Source organism: Alligator sinensis, unplaced genomic scaffold (assembly GCF_000455745.1).
Source record: "Alligator sinensis unplaced genomic scaffold, ASM45574v1 scaffold1133_1, whole genome shotgun sequence".
Taxonomy (NCBI): Eukaryota; Metazoa; Chordata; order Crocodylia; family Alligatoridae; genus Alligator; species Alligator sinensis.
Window position 1 is genome coordinate 85,891 of NW_005842285.1, and position 22,179 is coordinate 108,069.

General features: G+C 38.8%; 1 protein-coding gene across 2 annotated transcripts in view; it reads left to right on the top strand.

Annotated features, from left to right (window-relative positions):
* The window catches only part of PTPN4 (protein tyrosine phosphatase, non-receptor type 4), a 128,058-nt gene that overhangs the window by 74,004 nt on the left and 31,875 nt on the right, over nt 1-22,179 (top strand). For both annotated transcript variants that reach the window (XM_025209352.1, XM_025209353.1), the window contains 7 exons: nt 2,260-2,394; nt 3,635-3,793; nt 11,054-11,213; nt 14,840-14,923; nt 15,010-15,066; nt 17,659-17,815; nt 19,164-19,330. In XM_025209352.1, coding sequence (XP_025065137.1) covers nt 2,260-2,394; nt 3,635-3,793; nt 11,054-11,213; nt 14,840-14,923; nt 15,010-15,066; nt 17,659-17,815; nt 19,164-19,330 — 919 coding nt within the window. The remainder of the gene's footprint in view (nt 1-2,259; nt 2,395-3,634; nt 3,794-11,053; nt 11,214-14,839; nt 14,924-15,009; nt 15,067-17,658; nt 17,816-19,163; nt 19,331-22,179) is intronic.

A 22,179-nucleotide genomic window follows, 5' to 3' on the forward strand; every position in this document is an offset into this window, starting at 1 on the left:
AGTGCCCTCCCCATGCTGCTTCAGGTCCAGCCTCACCCTGCCCACCGCCTGTGTGCGTGAAGGGGCATGGTGCGTGGCTGTGCGGGGGGCGCACCCCACTCCACAGCCGCATGCTACGACTGGCAGGCGCTGCCCACCCCCCATGTGCCCACTTCCCTCGCGGCATGGTGTGGCTACACACCACATCCCCACCCTGTGCGCCCCACAGCTGCACCTGGTGCATGCTCCCAGCCCGGGGGAGGGGGCATGGCGTGAAGCTGTGGGGTGCTACACAGGGAGCGGGTGCGGGGGGGCACACTCGGGCCCCATGGCAGTGTGCTGCAGCCAGCACGCACTGCCCGCTCCCTGCACAGCACTCTGCAGCCATGCGCCATGCCCCTCGTGTGCCACGTGCCACGCCCCCCCACATGGCCATACGCCCTGCACCACACCCTGGGGCCAGTCCCCCCTCAGTGGGGAGCACACCCTGGCCCCAACTGCCTCCACCTGTATGTCTGTCTGTCCGTCAGGCTCTGGGTGGCACATATGCAGTTGGCCCGGAGTGTTATGGACGGACAGACGCACAGACGGATGCACTACAGCTTTTATTATATTAGAGTTATAGGGCAATAGCATGGTGGCCACTGGGATGGAGAATGTAGCATTGGCAGTTGCCACATATGAGATTGGGGCAAACTTCAGAGGAGTTGCTAGGTACAAACCAAGGGGCAAAATAATCTTGGTTCTAAAATGCTGAAAAAACTGGCACACAAAATTGCGAGTCTGATGACAAGGAATTTTAATAAATCTATCAAGCGGGAGTAACACTTCTACTGGAGAAGAAGACATGTCTCTATTTTTAAAAAGAGGAAGTGTGATCTGGGCAACTGAAAGCCTGTTAAGTTTCACCTCAGTAGTTTTCAAGGCTCTAAAACAAATTTGGAGCAAAGAATACTTAAGTGCAGGGAGATAATGGGGAAGAGATATGAAATAACCATGGCATAAAATGAAGCCAGGTGATGACAGAATTGTGAGGCATCACCAAAACAAAGGAGAATCAGAATAAGGTACAGGAGGAACTGAATGACTTTGGGAGGAGTGGTATAAGGGAAAAAAAAAAAAGATGATATTTGGTGTCACAAGTGCCAGATCGTGTGCTTAGGGACTACTAAGAAGAATTCCTGCTATCAGGTCAAGGTTCATCAGTTGGAAAGGACAGATGAAAAAAGATCTGGGTATATTAGTGTCTGCGAGTGACTACAAGCTACCTATATGTTATGGTCACAAAAAGGGCAAAAACTATCATAAATGTATTGGACAGGATATTTCCAGTACAGAAAGGGAATACTGCATACTATTCTGGTCACCCCTGTTCAAGAAAGATGAATTTGAACTGGAACAGATGCTAAGTAGAGTAGGATGGTCAGGAAAATGGAGAATCCATTTTACTAAAAGAGGTTGGCCGGCTTAACCTGGCGAAATGAAGATCGTTAAGATATGATAAATGAAGATAGATGAGATATGATGCTTTTTATATAAATACATCCAGGAGGGAGAAGAACAACTTAAGCTAAAGGACCGTGTTGGCACAGGAACAAAAAAGTATAAATTGACTACGAATAAATTTAGACTGGAAATCAGGTTCCTAACTACATACAGGGGGGAAGGAGATTCCGACTTGGCCTTCCAACGGGAGCAATAAGGCAAAGAGCTAACTTATTTTAGGTTGGTACTTGATAAGTTTTGAGAGGCTTATAAGAAGTCTTAAGACAGTCAGTAAGGTAGAAAAGAAAACAGGCAGGACAAATTAGAGTATTTATGCAATTTCATATTGGAATCTAATCTTTTACCCTTACTGGAAAGCAAGAAAGTGAAGAGAGGGAGTCCTTGCACTTTTAGCTCATCAGCTTTTTGCTTCTAATGGTTCTGTACCTGCCTTTTTGTGTTGAAACTTATCTCAGGAGCAGAAATACATCGCATCTTTCTTTGAGAGGTGACACTGGAAGAATCCAGACTTGTATACCAATTTCCAACTCCATCTCTATATTAAAGGCTATAGCTGTTCTTTTAGGAGATTTTTAGTACTGATATTCCTATCTAGGTTTTTACACAGCAGATTTTATTTTCTTAACTTGGCTTTCTTCATTATGATAGATAGTCACCAGTGCTCTACCTCAGTCGTGTCCTTCCTCTCTTGTGGAGGGGGGCTCCTAATTTAGTCTAATAGCTTTATATAAATAATCGTATTTTAGGGTAAATTATTTTCATTTGTTCTTTTAGGTCCCCAAGTAAACCATTGGCACGGAAATTGATGAGTGGAATGGACTGGGAGGTAGTAAGTAGAAATTCACTGTCAGATGACAGGTTAGAAACTCAGAGCCTACCATCACGATCTCCACCTGGAACCCCAAATCAGTAAGTAGAATGATGTGCTCTCACAAGCATGTCTGTCCATCCTTATTTATAAATAAACTCATTTGTTTAATTAATTCTTTAGCAAAATAAATCTATTTCAGTTTCACGGTAATTTCAACAAACAGGCTTTTTTATCTTCCTTTATTTAGAACTGTAAACTTAATGTTACCGATAATCATTCCGAGTACATCTCAGAAATATGCAGCATTATAGGAAGTGTAATATTAGGTGCTTAAATTGCAGTAGCTTTTTAACATTTTGACTGCATAATGCAGAACTTCTGTTAAAAGATCTTCCAGGAAAATGACACGGTGACAGACATCAGAAAATGCTTGTGGGGGTTCTTTGGCTTAGTCCTCTTGTTCTTTGCAAACCTTACTCCTTAAAAGATCATAAAGTACTTTTGGTATGGTTATGATTTAATGAAAAGCATTCTTGCCTTTCTGCTATAAAATAACAAAATGATTCTTTCATTGTATTGAAACAGATTCTGAGTTAGAACCTTCTAGTTCATTATTGCATAAGGGGTGATGATGTCTGATTCTTTTGTCCTCAGAACAGTTATTCCAGTGAACGTTATGTTAATATATGACATAACCTAGAGTTGAGATTTTATGGGTTGAATAATAATGCCTTACACCTTAAATAGCATTTTTTTTAAAGCTATGAACTCTGTGTATGAAAATGAAAGCAACTGCCATATATTCAGAAGTAGACTGAGATAGAAATGAAATGCGTCCCGCAACAAGGTTCATGACTCAGCTAGAAATAGAATTCTAGACCTGCAATCCTGACTCTTTTGAGCTCATTGGACGGTTGCTATTGACTTCAGTAGGGGCAGAATTTTACCCCAGGTCTTCCTGACTGTCCAGTGACCCACCCATTGGACTGTAGCACTTAAAGTGCAATTTATTTATTCTTTCCTAGAACTATTATATGAATGACCTTTAGTATTTATGACAAAAGGATTTTTGGAACGTATGCAGTACATATGAATAATAGCTAACTTATCTGATTCTATTATTGTTTTAATAAATTTTTAAAACTTTAACTTAAAGGTTTGAGAAAAGGATCTCTTAATAGAATGAGAATTCACTATTGAGTGGTTTAAAATTATTTATAGGATCATATGCTTACATTTAGAAGGCAACTCGATTATTTTTTTTAAAAAGGGGAAATTAAATGTTTTTGCATTTTTTTGATTTTTTCCAACTACTTGACTTTTTTCCCCCCCATTTAGTCGCAACTCTGCTTTCACTCAAGAGGGAACCCGTTTACGACCATCTTCAGTTGGACACTTAGTGGACCATGTAGTTCACAGCTCACCAAGTGAAGTTTTTGCAAATCACAGATCTCCATCTTCCACGCAGGCGAACAGCATCATCCTAGAGTCATCGCCGTAAGTTTGACTAATCATTATAGTTTTGTAACTTCCAGGGGCTCCAATATTTGTAGTCTCTCCCTTGAACAGTATACTAACTTCTTGTAATTTTTATCAGTAAAACTAGACCCAGAAAACTTACTTGCAGATAATAGATTTTAGAGGACATTACCTAACAGACCCCACGAGAGAGAAAAATGTTACCAAAATAAGAGCCTGATGGGGGTTACATGACTGCCATTCTTGGTGCCCACACACGTGCAGCAAGGCTGCTCCAATGCTCTGTAGTTACAGTGTATCACAGTAGGCTCAGATTAATCGTGCGTCAGAGCAGATTAATCAAGACTGCTGGAGCATGATTATTACTGTGTTCCAGCAGATTCCATTGTCACGTGCATCAGTGTCCCCACTCTGAAAAATGGCAGCAGGGGCACTTTAAAGCTTGTTCGCTAAGCTTTAGTTAAAGCGCCCCCACCACTATTTTTCAGCACAGGGACGTTGATGCACTTGATGCTCCAGGCTCTTTAATTAGAGCGGCTCTTGGAACTGCTCTAATTAAAGCTGCTGCCATGCCCCCCCCCCCCCCCCCGTGACACCTCCCAGACACATGTATAAATGTCTTCTGAGTGTGTAAGCAAGAATTATTTTCTGGGAGTAAAAACGGATGTCTGGTTTATCCTGGGTCTGATTGTCCTGAGCTTTCATTTGCATCAAAACAAGTGAGGGGGGAAAAGAGAGGAGGGTATCTCAAATACTTCACAGGTACTTAAAGTGAAATGATGGGAATGTAGGTCTGTAGGATCCCAGAATAAAAGGCTTTGTCCCAGAAGAAATCTGGCATCTATTCTTAGCATGAGAGAGAATGTCATTTTGAGAAATGGTTATTAAGACTGTATTGGTATTACTGTCTAGGAACAAAAGTTAAAATGTGTTACATGAATCATTCAGAATGAGTTGCAACAGAAGCTTTCTATCACTCTAATCTATATTCTGTATATGCCACATAGTTAAGGGGAGGGGAGGGGGGACTTGAAAAATCCTCAAACTTTAAAACAATTTTCATTATCACTCTCCCTGTAAAGCTGAGCATTCCTAGTACAGTGGATCCAGTTATTCAAGATTTTTACAAAGAAGGGAAACTAAAAATAATATCTAAAATCAGAAAAACGGTAGTTTTTCTAGATGCAAGAATCTTCCTTTTCACAAGTATAATCTCTACGTTTCTACCTTTGTAGGGTCACTGGTTAACAAAGTTAATTCTGGAGTAGTGATGGGCATAAAATTATTTATGTTGAATCCAAGGCAATATCTTTTTGGTTGGGATTCCATGTTTGTAGGAACATGTTAAAATATGTGATAGGTTTATTTGAAAGTGAGATTATTTTAAGTTGCTCATAAATTTGAAACGTTAGAAATTCTGTTGGAAGTGGATGAGTAGGCAGAACTCGGGTGAAGTGATAAGAAGTCCATAATATGCATTTTTATCACTCAGCCACCACCTAATCTGTTTCTATGTAGATACATTGAAAACTTGGTGATGTAGCGTGAAAATGTCATTAGAATAAGTTTCATAGAATCATAGAAGTAGGGTCGGAAGGGACCTTGTAGATCTTCAAGTCCGACCCCCTGCCTGGGCAGGAGGAAAACTGGGCTCAAATGACCCCGGTTTGAGATGATCTCAATGGGCAAATTATGCAGATCATCCCCATATCATTGTCTTTCATGTATGTTTTATATTTCAGAAAAAACGCTTCAGAAAGTTGTTATGGTTTTACTTGGGCTCTCTTTTTTTATCTCCTCTCCTTATGTAGCCCAACTGTGCCAGACTGTTTTGCAGTAAGGAATTAATACATTTAAAAAATCCTTTAATGTGACATAAGCCCTTTCTAAGACACAATTTTTCTCATCTTTTTTTATGAGATGTCTTGCACTTTCAGGGTTAGAATAGCTGCTGGGAATCTCCTGTCCTATAACATAAAACTCTCATTTTCAGACTCGTTGGAATAGTAAGGTCAGTTCAGTAACATCTAAAAATATCAAGGTTTTGAAGTGTGATGCATATCTAATGGAGTGACGTATTAGGACTCCCTGACAGTAGGTGCTGTGCAGTGGTAGATGTGCCTCCTGCTTGGGAGCATTTCATAGTCTGATGATGGGCAGCAAACTAAGGGTAGTGGAGAGTGAGGCAATGAAATGCCTACATTTTTGTACGTTTTTTCAGTACATTTGCTCTCTAGTTTTAGGTTGGTAGTATTGTGAGTATTGACTTTTCCCACTTTCCACTTTGTCTTTCCATTAAGTAGTAGAGGTATTAAATAGCGGAGTTTTTTGTTAAGGTCATCACAATAGCAAGATTTGAAAAGACTCAAGAGAAGAGAGGGTTTGTGGCTTTGTAGCTTGGTACAGGTAAAGGTGTTCATTGCATAAAGCATGGCATGGAGTAAAGGAGGGATTGGATGCAAGAGAACATGGTGCCTCCAGATATAGCAGTTGAAATGTTTCTAAGTGAAACATGCTTGTAAATGTTTTAGTCGGAGCCTATGCATAGGCCCCCACTGTCCCATTCCCCAGCTGGAATGTTTTAAAACTCTGCCACCTTTAGCACCCGCCAGTGGGCATTAGAGCAAGCTGAAGTGACCTTCACTTGCAGCAACCCCCTCTGCCACCCTCAGAGGGATAGAAGATGGAGGGGATGGGAAAGCAAAGATCCCAGAACAGAGATGAACAGGCAGGTGGTGGATGCTCACTCCCTGGGACCTAGAGCAGGCAGGACCTGGCAGCTGGACAGCAGGTAGGCTACCTACCCACTCCCCTCCCTGTCCACCCTGTCCACCTCCCCCAGGCAAACATAAAAAAAAAGTAAAGTGCTCCAGAGTAGTACTTCATTGAAAGAGGTGCTGTCTTGGAGTCTCAGCCACCTTTGTTAATGTACATTTGTCCAGCTGGCCCTTTGAAATGTTTTGGAGGTGTTTAAAACTTTTTAATTGGTATTTTTGTCAACAGGCAGGGAAGCCAAAAATAAATAAATAAATATTATAAATTGCTATGATGGTAAAATTAGGTTTTGGGTTCTAGAAATAGACAGACTGAACATTTTTTAAAATGGCACAGTGGTTACTAAGTATTCAGGTACTTTAAAAAAATTTAGCTCTGCTCCTGCTCCTTTGACAATCTCAGGTGAATTGTGATCAAATCAATATCTGGTAACTTCCAGAGGAACCAGAATATAGAATGTTATAAGGAATCTGGGGTCAGAAAATATGCTTTAAACTACTGTGTACTAACAAGTCTGGGTACTATGTTGCCGAGCACTTACTTGATCCATTAAATATGTACAAGAAGCACGTGCTTTTTCAGTATCTCTATTTTTTTAATGTCCTTTGCACTGTAAACCATGAACGCTTTTTAGGCAAGAGGGAATGAACAATAATACAGTGGTTAAATACTTATTGCACATTTTATTCTAACTATTGTAGAATAATGCATTTCATTTTAATTTAATATACTTTTCAGTGCCAGAAACATTTGCTCCTTTTTCTTTCTGCTGTTTTAAGGTTTAAAAAGTAGTAGGAATAGTAATGCTGTTGTTTCTTTTTTTTTTTTTTTAATTATGGAATATTTGCAACAAAAGTAATTCAGTACAACAGATTTGCTTCTTGTCAGAACTGTGCATAAAGTGCATCTCAGTGTGCCTTTGTGGTGAGAAGTCTTTAAATAAAATTAAATTTGACTCATAAGGATTAAGATGGTAAATTATCAGTGTCTAAAACCTCACATATTTGGGGTAAAGTCTGAATTCAGTTCATAGCAAAACAACTAGATTATCAAGTCAAATTAGAGTCCTGGGTAACTAACTTTAAAATATTACATTTAAGATTCTGGAAACTTTTACTTTTGAAAAAAACTTATGCTTAAAGCTAGGTTTGTTGACAGAATTAATGTGGAATATAATTTCTCTTTTTCAAGAGACAGGGCTGTTGTAGAAATGTATCCAAATTTTCCCTGAATAAATATGTTTATGTTGAACCCTTCTAAATAATAGTGAATTATACTGAGACCAGAGCAAGCATTAAATATTGTTGTTTGTGCTTAGATTTCTCCTGCTATTTCAGTTAATCTGGATGTTCCTGCCTGCAATTTAGTAAGATAATTAAAAACAGTCTAAGTTAATTCTTAAAATAGGTGATAGATGTTTATTTTAATACATTTATACCACAAATATGAAACTATTTCTGTTAACGTATTAGAAGACCGACCTGATATCTAACAAAACCACACAAAGCTTGTCACTGTGGAGTTTTTTTGTTTTATTTTATTATTATGTAAATTGCTGAATGTACCAACACAGAGCTGCTTTGACTGTAAAATAGGCTGCTTTCACTGCCATTGTCTAAGCATTCATAAGGAAATTTAAAGCTGACTGGGCAAATATAAAGCAGTGAAGTTTTTGCCCAAGGCTGGATTGTTAGTTCTCACAATTCTTTACGCTAATATATTACAGCAAGTTGCATTGCTACTACCAAAGTGTTCAATTAAGTAACTTTTTCAAATGTTTACTATTAGCTTTATATGTTCCACAGAGATTTCTCAAGTTAAGACGCACATGCACAAATGAAGCCAAACCTTAAACCACCGTTTTTCTTTGTTTTCGGAAATGCTTATTTGTTGTGTCTCTTTTTTTTTTAAACTTTTTTCAATCTTTAAGAAGTTAAAATTCACAGGAAAAACCTACTATTATCCTACCCATCACTTTTTAAAAGGTGCGTCAACTTTAGCCAGATTCTTAAATGAATAAATATTCAGGCAGTTAAAAAGCCCTAGGTGACATTAATAGGCCAGTGCCTAAATAACTTACAGTTGTGCTGGGAATTAATTGGTAAATGTTAGTAATATCAGTCTTTCTCTGTCTAGAAAACTATTGAAAATCTGTTTCTGTTGTGCTCGTTTGAAGCTAACATGACTCTTTATTGTCTGTTCTGTGTAGAAAATATTATGAGAAATGTTTATTAAACATTATTTTAGTTCCTATTCTATATGACTCTCACCTTGTTATAACCATCCGTTATTCCATTTTTAAATATTAGCTTGAATATTTGGCCTTGGCCTTGCTCAGCGTGCCCAACAAAACCAGGAGCACTTGGTTCATGAAGTTTTGGAGCAACCAGTACATAAACAACCGAAGTCAAGGAAGTCATTTAGTCAGGAGACGTGGCTACTGTTGGAACAGTGTGGAGGTGGGAGCAGTGCCCTATGGGCACCTGAAAAAAACCCACAAAAAGGAGGATGTGACTGAGTCCCATCTCAAGTGCTTCATAAGCAACCCAGCACAACGCCCTGTCCACCCAGGTGCAAGCTCCCCCACAATTTATGAAATAATCTAGACAGGATTCATGTTAAAGCTGGTCACTTCAATGCCACGCTCTATATGATTGGCTTAAAGAACAGTCCAATGTTCTTGGACTGCCTCCTCCCATGTGCAGCACACCCAGGATGAAGACCTGGCAAGGGTCAACAATAAAGTAGTTGTGTGGCTCCACCACATTAATGATGTGTAGAGGTGGGAATGAAGTATGCGAGAGAAGAAGCATGAACATTTTTTTCCCATCATCTGTTGATGTAAAAATTTTAATTAGCGAAAATTTGGAAATTGAGACCGTCTGTCAAAATTTATAAATAGGTATAAGCTCCTTTTTTAAATCGAGAAATAACACACAAATCTGCAGTTATGTCTGTTTACATGATTACATAGGTTGTTTCTAATAAATGAGGGAGACTTACTAGATTGTATGAAAACCTGAAGGAGAAAAGTACATACTTTTTTCAGTGAAACATTGCCATCCTCATCTTCCTTCATGTGGAAAGACATTGTCTTTGTGGTTTAAAAAACACTGTTTATCAGAAAATATTCTATATTTGATAGATTTCCTCATTTAATGTTACCCACAATATTTCATGCTACTACAGCCATATTCTTTTCTTTCTATAACATGACCATAGCTTTGTGATGCTTTCTGTTTTAATAACTAGAAAATAACAAATTGTACTGTATTGAATTAGACATGTGGCTGCCCCAGGGAGGCTAGGTCTTGCATTGAGCTGAACTTCTATAATGTCTCATAAGAGCTGTATTCTGCTAACAGTTAATTGTGTGAACAGAACAAGAGAAGTCAGAGGGACTAATTTACCTGAGGAAAGTTACTGATGCTCTTGTGAGTTGTTTTTTTTAATGATTATTGGTTATGCTGTTCCATCTGAATCATCTAGGAAGTAGGTGGGTGTTTAATAAAAAGAGGTTCATGTGGTTGGCAGCAAGGAGGGCTACCTTTTGTTAGTGTTTAGGAGATTACTGTCAGTCATGGGATTTAAACACTAAACTACCCCTTCATACCTGTGAAAATTATCCCTTTAATTTGTAAGTGTAAAGTCTTACTGTACAACTGAGTTGTGTATTAATGTAAGTAGAAAAGTATGTAGTTGAGTTGTTAATCGAGAAGAAGAGATAAATGTGTATATTGATTCATTTTGAGCACCATGGTTTCAGGTCTAGCAAGCACACATGTCATTTCATAAATACAAATTTTGTTAGAACTATTCTTTTTTTGAGGTACTTTTGGTAAAAATTAGCTGCAAAATCAGGGTGACCAAACGTCCTGGGTTGGCTGGGACACTTCCAGATGCTGGAGGCCAGTCTGGGCCAGTTGGTCAAAAGTCTAAGTTTGGAGTCTGGTAGGGGGGCAGAGAGCGGCCTGGTGCGCCAGGGCAGAAACTGCTGCTGCTCTGCGGGAGTAAGGGATGTATCACGTGCAGGCAGGTGGCTAATCTTAATCTAAGGTGGGAGCTAATTGCTTTTCTTTTTGGTAAAAAAAAAATATATATATAAAAATTAATTAAATAAATAAAATTATAGGTATTTGTTTTGGAAGTAAATTTATTGCTAGGAACTTGAGATTTATAAAAATAATCTCAAACGATTAAATGGCTGAAAAAGAGTAAGCAAGGTCAAAAGAAACAATGCAGTGGACAAGAATTTAGCTTAACGATGCCTTGAATGTTTGCCATTCCTTTTTAGAAACCATACACTTCAGTATTTTCTGTTTCAATTAAATGCACAATTTGAATTGTTGAAATTACACAAATGTTCTGAATGAAAAAGAAAACGGCAGATTTTTTTTCACTCTCTCTGTCTGGAGTTACATAACCATTTGTTTAATTTGCTTTGGGATCTTATTCATAATTTTCAAAATATAACTTGTTTTCTACTTTCACCCTTCTGTCTAGATCCCAGGAGACCCCTGTAGATGGGCAGCCACCTGCATTACCACCCAAACAATCGAAAAAGAACAGTTGGAACCAAATTCATCATTCTCATTCCCAGCAAGACCTGGATAACCATATTAATGAAACATTTGATGTTCCCACATCGCCTGAAAAATCCACAGTAAGCTGTTGGATCAACTTGTTTTTCCTCTGAATGATTTCCTCCTGCTTTTCTAGCGAAGTAATTACTTTCAGTGACGGTGCTTGTATTCTTGCATTACATTGAAGCCATTTTGATCAGACATACATTTTCACCTACCCGAACTGCCAAAACATCCCACTTTCCTCATGGCAGTTTCACCAAATTGAATATTTGAGTAAGCATACAAAGACTTTTTGGGGATATTCTTAAACCCTATGGGACCCTTCCTTGAAAGTGCATCTTATGTACCTCCCACTTTTATCTTGAATCTTTTATCTTAATGTTTAATCTTTTATCTTATGCACTGGTAATAAATTTGCCCCAGAGATTTAAAAGAAGAGAGAGACCATATTTTCTTGCATATATACATCCTAGAATATAATACAACCTTGTTTTTAAAAGGCAGATGAAGAAGAAAAAAGATTTTTTTCAGAGTTATGGCTGCACATAACAAGGACAGAGCCTAATCTTCAGTTGACTCGCCTACCTTTTCCTGCTTAACTAAAGCTGAAATCTGAGCTGCTCCTGAATACTGGTTTCCATGGGTTGATCTTTGATATTGAAAAGAGCCAAGTAGTCTCCATATGCATGTATGTGAGAAAATACAGTAACTGTTAGAGCTAGTCAGGAATTCTTAGCAGCAATTGGTCAGTAAATGCTACTGCTTCAAAATCAAGATCTTCCATGCAGTGCACTGGTTTTGATGAAAATTTCATCAAGTAATACTTCTCAGGTCCAGGATGGAACTCCTAGTCAAATCTAGGGAGAGATCTATGCAAGGATGTCTAGTAGTTTGGTGGTTAAGTTATCCAGGTTTAAGTCTGCACTCACAATTGGGCAGAAGCGCCCATAATCATTTGGCTGTTCCAAATGGGTAGATGTCAAATTAAGATATTCTTCGTTTTATCCTTATGTGGGAAATGAAAACTTTTGGAGGATGGGAGAATTGTTTTATTCCTACTTCTATGAAATACTATATAAACAAGACTGCCAATCTCAGACATTCATAAAATTACAAATCATGCTCCCCAAAGTGGAGATTTTAAAAATAAATTTGGGTTGTTGTTATGTACTTACTGGATTTTGAACTTCTGGGGTGTGTTCAGGTCACATTTTAAATATTTTACCTGCAACCATGAGGGCTGGAAGTTTTCCGTGAATGAAAGAGGATGAGCCTTTAAGTGAAGCATGAAATGTTGGAACATTTTTGAGAATGCATTTTATTTAATTAAAACGTAAAATAAAAGTTCTCTTTGTCTTCAGTAAGCTAAGTGACTTAAAAGTGTAGTACAGCTCTGAAAAACGATGCTTTACTCAACAGAGCTTTTCCTGATATGTGTTCAGTCATGTTTACTTGTGTCAAAAATACCATTTAGGTTGGGTTTTTTTAACTCCTCTTAACAGCCCTTCAGAGCCAACTCACCTGTGTTGGAATGAGCTGTATTCTCTTCCTTCTTGTGCATTGTCAACCTAATTGTCTGTTGAATTCCAGTGAGTTACATGTGTGCAAACTCTCAAAAAGCAATACAGAATTGTAACTGAAAGTCAGCTTTGTTCTAACAAGTGCTTTTATTTTGGGTACTTTGAAAGAGGAAGAAACACAATATAGCGCTCAAACTTTGAGTTGAATTTGCAGGGTTGGAGTTGTATTATTTTTCCACTTGTAAACCTGAGTGCATGACATCAAAATCTTCAAGCCACAATAAACCCAGAACTTCAGGATGTTTTTTGGAGAGGAGCTTTTCCAAGTAGACTACCACTTTAAATTAATTTTCAAGCAACTACATTATTTCTCTTCTGTTGCACATCAGAATATTATTTTAAAGAAAAATCCCCAACATTTCTACCTCTTCAATTGATCTAAACTCATTTGAAGTTTTTTATGCATAATAGATATACTTAGGAAGTCTTTGGGACATATATTCAAACAATGACTTTTACTCCATCCACAGCATCTTAAAAACCCACTCTGAGAATTACTTCAGTTTAAAAGCCTATGGCTATAGGTGTGCTTACCAATATGTAGGGCAAGTGTGGTTGGAGAAGGCATACAGGATTCCCTTGGAGCTTTAATTGTAAATTAGCTCTTTCTTCTTTACAATACTTTGCAGTACAGAATATTTACATCAAGCCTAAAACCATCTGCAGTTGATGCAGCATTGGGCTGACATTTCTATTCGTGAGTCTTACCCCATTCTTCCAGTGTTCAGCCAGCACTGGTTAAAATGCATAACTGGGAAACTCATAGAGCTCCCGCTTTGTTGTCAGTTTGTCTCGCATAGTTTCTTCTTCCTCTTCGCCATAAATATTTTCTGGAAGCAAGAGCTTTGTACAGAGTAAGGGTGGCTGGCTTTGTGGGTTACGTTGAGGTTTAAGCGATGCAGTCCCTGGAAGGAACTACCATCTGCAGACGTTTGCCTCCTGAGCCATGCAGGGCTAAAGACTGTTCTGTGCAGGGAATTAAGATGGGGCTTTTAGCAAGTCGCATCCCAGTTCTCTCTTGAGAATGAGACTATAATGGTCTTGACACAGTTGCTCTCTTAAAAGGTTTACCTCTTGGTATCAATGCTGTACAAACATGAATCCTCATCTATGAAGTACAGTGAATCTCATCAGGCACTGCTTTAGCCAGATTCAAAGCTGTTTAAATGGCATTCTGTTGAAGGCAAAAAATCACTGAAAAATTTGCCTGTCTGCAGCTTCCTCAGATTACTGTGTATGCTTGGCATAAGTCAGCGCCACCCCAAAGAGCTGGAAGGGGGTAAAGGGAGTATGTTTAATTGCATAAGTATGTTGAGGGAGTTGTGGCAGTAGTGGATGGAGGATGTCTGATAATTTGTGGGGAGAGCAAATCTGCATATTCCAAGCCACACAGAACTTGAGATGTGTAGTAAAGCATTTCAAACTGTTCCTAGAAGCCTGGAAAAGGAATAGGGCCTGGAGTGCCCTACTGAAATGGCTGCCATTGTTAAATCCATATTACAGTTAGTCTGCTATAGTTTCCACCATGACCTGCCCAGTCTCAGATGCAACTAATTTATTTACAGTAGTAATGGCAAATTTGTTACTTCTCTGCATGAAACCTATAATACAGGGGTAGGCAACCTCTGTTACGCGTGGCATGCAGAGTCATTTTGCTTGGCACTCGCTCTTCGCGGAAGGTCCCGGGGCTGTGCTGACACAAGGATCGGGGTCCTCGCAGCTTCCCCGCTGTCTGCTGCTGGCACACCAACATGTTACAAATCAAGGTTATGGGCATTTTTGGCATTCTGCCCAAAAAAGTTGCCAACCCCTGCTATATTAGTTACACTTAAGTGACTGCGAACTATAAGCTAATAGAATTAAAAATGCCTTATTTTGCCAGCTTGCCTGCACAGTCCATCTGAGGCTAGTTCATGGGCCCTTAAATTCAACTAGGATGAGAGAAACGAACAGTTTGCTGGTTTCCATTGCTTTCTCACATCCCTTGTGGCAATTATCAGATATTTGATGAGGAAATTTGGAGTAGCTGTGATATTAGTATGGGTTTTATATATAGTCTAATATAAGTCTGTATTAGCTAAGTATAAATTACACATAATATTATCTACTTCCTTTTCTATTAGCCCAACGGTGGTGTTCCCCATGACAATCTTGTTCTGATTCGAATGAAACCAGATGAAAATGGGAGATTTGGCTTCAATGTAAAGGTAATGCAAATCTGTGCACTTTCACAGAATAACCTTGAAAAACATGACCTTTATGATTTGTAACTTGCCGAATTTTTCTTTTGAAGGGTGGATATGACCAGAAGATGCCTGTAATAGTGTCAAGAGTAGCCCCAGGAACACCTGTAAGTAGTCAAAAAAAAAAAAATTTGATGTGATATTTGTTTAATTAGATACATATTTGGAATCCTCAGTCATTTCCTTTGATTTTTTTTTTTTTCCTTAGATGGAAAATATTGAATTCATACCCAGCTAGGAATAAAACTGCTCATATAGTATTTGCTCTACCAAGCTAACAGTTGTTCTTTTAACAGCTTCATATGAAGAAGTAGTGTAGAAGGTGTAATGGTCTTTCATATAATGAAAGCAGCAGGTAAGTAAATGTTAGTTTTAAATGGTTTGCTGATGACACCACTTTGGGGAAGAGTGTTCACACTTGAGGATAGTCTGATGATCCAGGCTGACTTCAATAGGCTTGCAAGGTGGGCGGATGAAAACCTGATGGCATTCAATACAGAGAAATGCAAGGTTCTCCACGTCAGGAATAAAACCCCGCATCACACTTATAGGCTTAGCGATGCTACATTCGCTCGCACCCTGACCAGAAGAGACTTGGGGGCCATGATTGATCACAAGATGAATATGAGCCACCAATGCAATACCGCAGCTGGCAAAGCGAACAAAACTCTGGCTTGCATCAACCGATGCATCTCAAGCAAAACCCAGGATGTCATCCTCCTGCTGTACTCTGCGTTGGTGAGGCTGCAGTTGGAGTACTGCATCCAGTTCTGGGCTCCACAATTTAGGAAGAACGTGGAGAAGCTTGAGAGAATCCAGAGGAGAGCCACGCGCATGATCAGAGGGAGGGAGAACAGACTTTATGAAGAGAGGCTAAGAGCCACGGGACTCTTCAGCCTGGAGAAGCTCAGGCTCAGCGGGGACCTGGTGGCTGCATATAAGTACATCAGGGTGTGCATCAGGATCTGGGAGAACGTCTGTTTACTAGAGTGTCCCAGGGGATGACAAGGCCCAACGGTCACAAACTCCTCCAAGACTCTTTTAGGCTGGACATAAGGAACAACTTCTTTCCTGTCTGAGCCCCCAAGCCCTGGAATAGACTCCCCCCGGAGGTGGTGCAAGCACCTACTCTGAACACTTTCAAGAAACATTTGGACGCCTATCTTGCTGGGATCCTTTGACCCTAACTGACTTCCTGCCCCTTGGGCAGGGGGGCTGGGCCAGATGATCTTGCAAGGTCCCTTCCATCCCTAATGTTTATGAAATCTATGCAATATATTTAAAAGACAATTTGAACAGTATTTTGCTTTTATTAACTAACTGAAAGACAAAAATGTAATGATATTTTATACGCAGGATAATGAAATACAAGATGGAGTCTCCCAAATTGCTTTAATGTGATTGCTTTTCTAACATACTTTTCTAAAAAGTTAACTACTTGCATTGCATCTGGTGGTTGGGCTTTCTTAATTTTTTTAGGTTTATCTGAGGGAAAACAGTGTTTACAAACAGTGTATATTGAAATAATTACAAGGGCTTATAATATCCAGTCAGAGCGACACCTTGAGCCCTGATTCGGAACGCCACGTTCATTCTTAAAACATTTTATTTATTTAACCGTAATTTATTTGTTTATTTTAGTGCACATTTTTCATTTAGGTATTCATGCAGTTTAGTCCCATAAATCCTATATGAAGATTTACAGCATAAAAGCAAGGTTTATAGTAAAACTAAAAATTGCAAATCATTTTTGTTTTTACTGACAGATACAGTTGTAAGTAATGCCAAGATTTAGATTAAATCAGACATCATGAATCATTCATCATGTCTGATTCTCTGTTGTTGTTTCTGGTGTTCAGTAGCTACCAATAATGTCTTCAACTAGGCACAATATTTTGACAGCTGATTACCAGAAATAATGACCTGGTATTCAGTCACATTAATGCCAGCTCAATGCTGTCTGTACACCTGTTAGAATAGAAGAAGATATATATTTGCCGACATTAAAAAATTAAGCTGAATTACTTTTTTTGCTTTTTAAATGAAAACATTATATGTATGTGTTAACAGACTTAAATTGTTTTCGTTGTCATTAATCTTCTTTTATTTGTATAGTAGCTAATTTTAGATGAATGAATTAAACATCTAGCGAGGCTGGATGCCAAAGACCCTGATTAAACTGCGATACGATCAGTATTTTCACTTTGGTTCTTGCCAGAGTTACTGGTGCATTTCTTTTGGTCTTCATCATGCTTTTGTTACCATGAATATGGTAGATGCTTGCGAAACTGAATTGGACAGGGCTTTGCTGTGCTGCTTCCTTCCTTTCTGAGATTGAAGCATGTCCTGCTTTCCTGCTGCTAATGCAGAATATAATTGAAACACAAGAGCTTATCCAAGCTTTCAACTTCAGCAGACAGTGTTAAGGGGGAATGTAACACCTGCTGAAAGATACTCAAACGAGTCTCCTCTCAACTCAGAATTGAAGCATTCCTGTGAAAGGCACCGTCTGTTTTGTGTAACGATGGATCATTTTAATGCAGTATGGCCACTGTAGCAACTTGTCTGGTAGAGTTCAGATTCCTCAGCGTGGATACTTTGTTTAAGTTGTTACTTTAAACTAACAAAATATGAAAGCCTTGTCCTTACAGTGCTCTTTGTTTAAAAAAACCCCCAAACCTTCATTTGTTTTGTTGCAGGCTGACCTCTGTGTCCCTCGTTTGAATGAAGGAGACCAGGTTGTCCTGATTAATGGCAGGGATATAGCAGAACATACCCATGATCAAGTTGTCATGTTTATTAAAGCTAGCTGTGAGAGGCACTCAGGGGAACTTGTGCTCCTTGTTCGACCCAATGGTGAGTGATGCATGGGTAACACAAAAGCTCTCCCCCCTCCCTTCTTTAAGCTTAATTTTGTGTATTGGGATATGAATGCTAATAATCTTGATGAACGACCTCCCATTTTAAAAAACTGTTTTTCAGACTGTAACTAGACAACATCATATATACATACAAATAGTATGTAGTATACCCTCTGTGCCTAAAATAGTCAGTGTTCAGAATGAATTTAAATGACAGAAAATGAGATGAAACCTTATATTTTATTCCTGAGTCGCATTTGGTACTAACGGCTGTCTGATAGTACAAATTGAGTCCAGTTTTTACTTACCCGTATCCCAAAATAGCAATTTGTATGTCTTTGATTGCCAGATAAATATGAGCCTGTTCAAGGATCTAAGATTTCTTTTAAGGAACCCAGAACTGTTGGTATTGTTGCTTTTGGAGGGAGCTTAATAGAAAAAGTGCTTAAATGTAGTTTTAATAACAAGCTTGTACAGTATGTTCATAGTGTATACTGTTGAAATGTAGCCAGCAGGCAGCTACTGGGTTTTTTCTGCTCCACTACTCAGTCACAATAAAGAGCCTTGTAGCAGAGAAGTATAATGAGAAACAATAAGATTTAATCTGAATCATTCTGCTAGAGCTCTTCATCCAACTGACAAATGATTTTTGCTTCATTCACTTGTTCATTCATTCATTTGTTCGTTCATTCATTCATGCATGTTACTTCCCTTTCTGGGTATTTAAACTGTTTCATTATTTTATACATTTTCTCTGTTTCATAAATTCTGTAGAATTTGTTTTCAGATTTTCCAAGGTAATATCCCTTGGGATGTTGGATAGAATTGTAGCTTGACTAAAAACACTTAAATTGAAGCATTTAAAAGTAGACGTTATATACTCCTGTGCACTTCCACTTCATTTTTATGGCCAGTTTTTTCAAACAGTGCATGTTTGTTTGTGCTACTATGCATTCTGTACAGATAGTGAGTGGTCTGCTAGTCAAGTCCTCATTAATAAACCCCATGCTAAATGAAATACGAAGTAAAAACATAAGCTCAGCTACTACAGTCTCTTCACATTTTGATGCCAGAAATAGGGAAGCAATTGAGAAAATTGCAGTAGACAAGATATGAACTACAATTTGGATTTTTGGCAGTATGGATAGGAAAGGGAATGATGCACATTTAATTTTTTGGTGGACCATAATGACTACAGATTTCCTTGCTGTTGCAGGTTCAAGTGAAAATCATTATGGTACTCTAGCCTAGATTTTGATGCAGGAGAAATGTAAATAGACAAGCATTCCATGTACCACCCAAGGGAGAGCCTTGCTCAGCCGCCCTGTTTTTGTTTGTTGTAGCTGTCTATGATGTGGTAGAGGAGAAGATGGAGAATGAGCCTGACTTTCAGTACATCCCTGAGAAATCCCCACTGGATGGTATCCATCAAGATGATAATGCTCTGAGGGAATCTATGATTCAGCTAGCAGAGGGGCTAATCACCGGAACTGTTCTAGCCCAGTTTGATGTAAGTATTGTATGTAATTGTATGCAGGTTCCAAGTTTGTAATTTTCAAACTTTACTGACATTTAAATGGGTTTAGACTATATGCACAAGACAGTTATTTGTGCCACAAAGAAAGAACTAACAATTACCAAATAACTTTTGTATTGAATATTACAGTGCAGAATAATGTAAGTGATACCTATTCCTGAATGTTGTTATAAAGAACTTTAAAATAAAAAAATATTATTTTAAAATTTTTTAAATGATTTATTATGAAGATCTTATACTTACTTAACACTTTTTCATTTCTGAAAATACCAAAAAGTTGCAGAAGCTTGTTCTGTACCTAAAATGATTTTACTCACCGCTGAGCTGAAACTCAACTTAATACAGGTATTCAGGAAATATAGAATACCATGCCCAAGTGATTCTGCAGGCACAGTTTTAGAAAGATTAGAATAATTCCTAATGTTAGGAAAACACAATTGCATTTTTATAACCAACGTTTGTATGACTGACTTGAAAATGGAATCACCTAGTACCAAGATGGTACATTTAGTCGCAGAGAAGAGTGCCACCTACTTCCTCAACAGCCAGGTGTTCCTTGGTGGTATCTCATCAAAGTATTGACAAAGCTTGACCCCTCTGAAATCAGGTGAATTAAAGTACACGGTACTGTGGTTGGAAGGGAGGAGAATATATTATACCAGTGATCTCAACCTTTCGGCCCCATATGCCAGTTGAGAGGCCAAGGAGCAGTCTGTAGGCCTGATTCCACGCATGCCATTGGTCTACAGGCCTGATGTAGTGTGGGGTTGGTCCATGGGTGGGAACCAGCATGCCTGCCTAATCCTGTACACTGGATCTGGTTGTGGAGTGACTCTGCATGCCAGCTCCACCATGACACAGTCTAGTGCACAGAGAGCCGTATCCAGCACTGTCCTTTGGTCAGGGGGTGAATTGGGGCAGCTGCCCCAGGCCCCACACTTTGGTGGGGCCCCATGGAGCCAGGCAGGAGCTGAGCGGAGCAGCTGCGGCCCCACCCATCACAGTGTTACAGGGGCCTTGCACAGGCTGATTTGCCCCGAGCCCCGCACCCCCCTACGGTTGTCTCTGGCCACATCATCTAGCCCACAGGTCTCCCCATAGATCCAGAAATTCGGCAGCAGGGGAATGGCTATTAATGCTGCCACTGCTCCTCCACTGCCAGTTTTCTGTACCTATGGGAAGATGTGTGGGCCAGATGATTTGGCTTTGCGGACTGGATGTTGGGCACTGCTGTATTACACCAGTGAAATAACCTGGCAAATGGACATGTCCCTTTTTGTATAATGTATTGTGGCATACTCTTCTATAGACCTGATGATGCTGCAGAATTCCTTGGCAAAGTTTTCACTGCTCTAAAGGAGACCAGGACAAGACCCTACAGTAGAAGTGTTTTGAGTATGCTCTGTTGACTGAGTTTTGATCAGAAGCATTTTGGGGGAAATTTGTGCTCAGTAAGAGCACAGAGCAGCTTTTATAGTCCTTTTTGGCTCTGTAATATCTACGGCTATTCCATGGAAGCTGGAAGTAGAAACTGGTTTTCTTATCCAAGTTGTTTCTTCTGTGTCGCGTGCGTGCATGCGCCTATATACCTGTTGCTTATTACTGTGTGGTTGCTTGTGTGGCCTCTATATGATCTTGTTTGTTTTTTTAAAGCTAAGAGTTCAAGCACCCATTTTGTTCAAAACAATATAACAAGTAGCACAAATTTCACAAATATAAAGGGAAAAGTAGGGTTTTTTTCCCAATCTTCTGTCTGTTTAAACTGTAAATTGTGATTTAAGGCAGTGCCTTATTAAGCCTATTGAATTGAAACTTGGTTGACTTTAGTCAATCTTATTTTATGTAACCTATTAAAACTAATGCTTTAAGGAAACCCATTTTCCATTTCAAATCATATTTATGTTTTGCATGCCCATAGAGTAATAATTTGATCTTTCATTTTAATTTTATGCCGGAATTTAAATGAGAGAGCCTCTGGTGCCATCAGGATCATTTCTAATCTCACTTTTCATCTCCTGCTTTCTTTGTTCAGTTGCAAGTAGAGACAGAATTTGAACTATTGTGCTTATTTTACTGTGGCCAAATTTAACCTGAAAATAAATAGCTGTTGTAACCCCTTTGCTTTAGACAAATGTTTACCCATCTACCTCAACAGGAAAAGAAAGGTCACAGAATGATGAGAGTAAATAAATTATATCAGAAAATGATAAGAGGTGTGATAAAGTGATGTGAAGGAAGAAGCTAGTTACATCATGAATGTGATGTTGGAAACTGAGTAATGCAACTCCAAGGAAGGAATAAATAGTAGGCCTAGATTAAGTACTAAAAAGGCTAAAAAACAAAACAAAAAAACCCCCAAAACCCAAACGATTTTTCTGAACTTAGGTTCAGATTTAAATATGCTAATGGAGAGGAATACAGAATATATTTTTCCAAAGTTTGTTCTTGAATGATTTTACATTTGCTCTCAATCTAATAAAGAATAATACGTGAGAAGACCAACTAGCATCATTCATGTGTCATGAACACATGCAAAATCTGTAACCTTATTTGTGCAGTCTCCTTTCCTTTTGTGCAATGGCATATTTCCTAGATTTGTCACTTTACCTGATTGCAGGAGGACCATGCTTATTCTCCCTATAATGTGACATCCAGCCCTATATCAGTGGTTAAGGAGATGACATAGAATTTCTAGAAAATTGAGTTTGTCTTGTCATGGTCTTCATTTATTTTTATCTATGCTACTTTATGCTTCAGGGAGATCTTTTGTCTGTTCCTTTGAACTGAGCTGTCAGCTATAGGCAGTTGGTCTCTGCATTCCT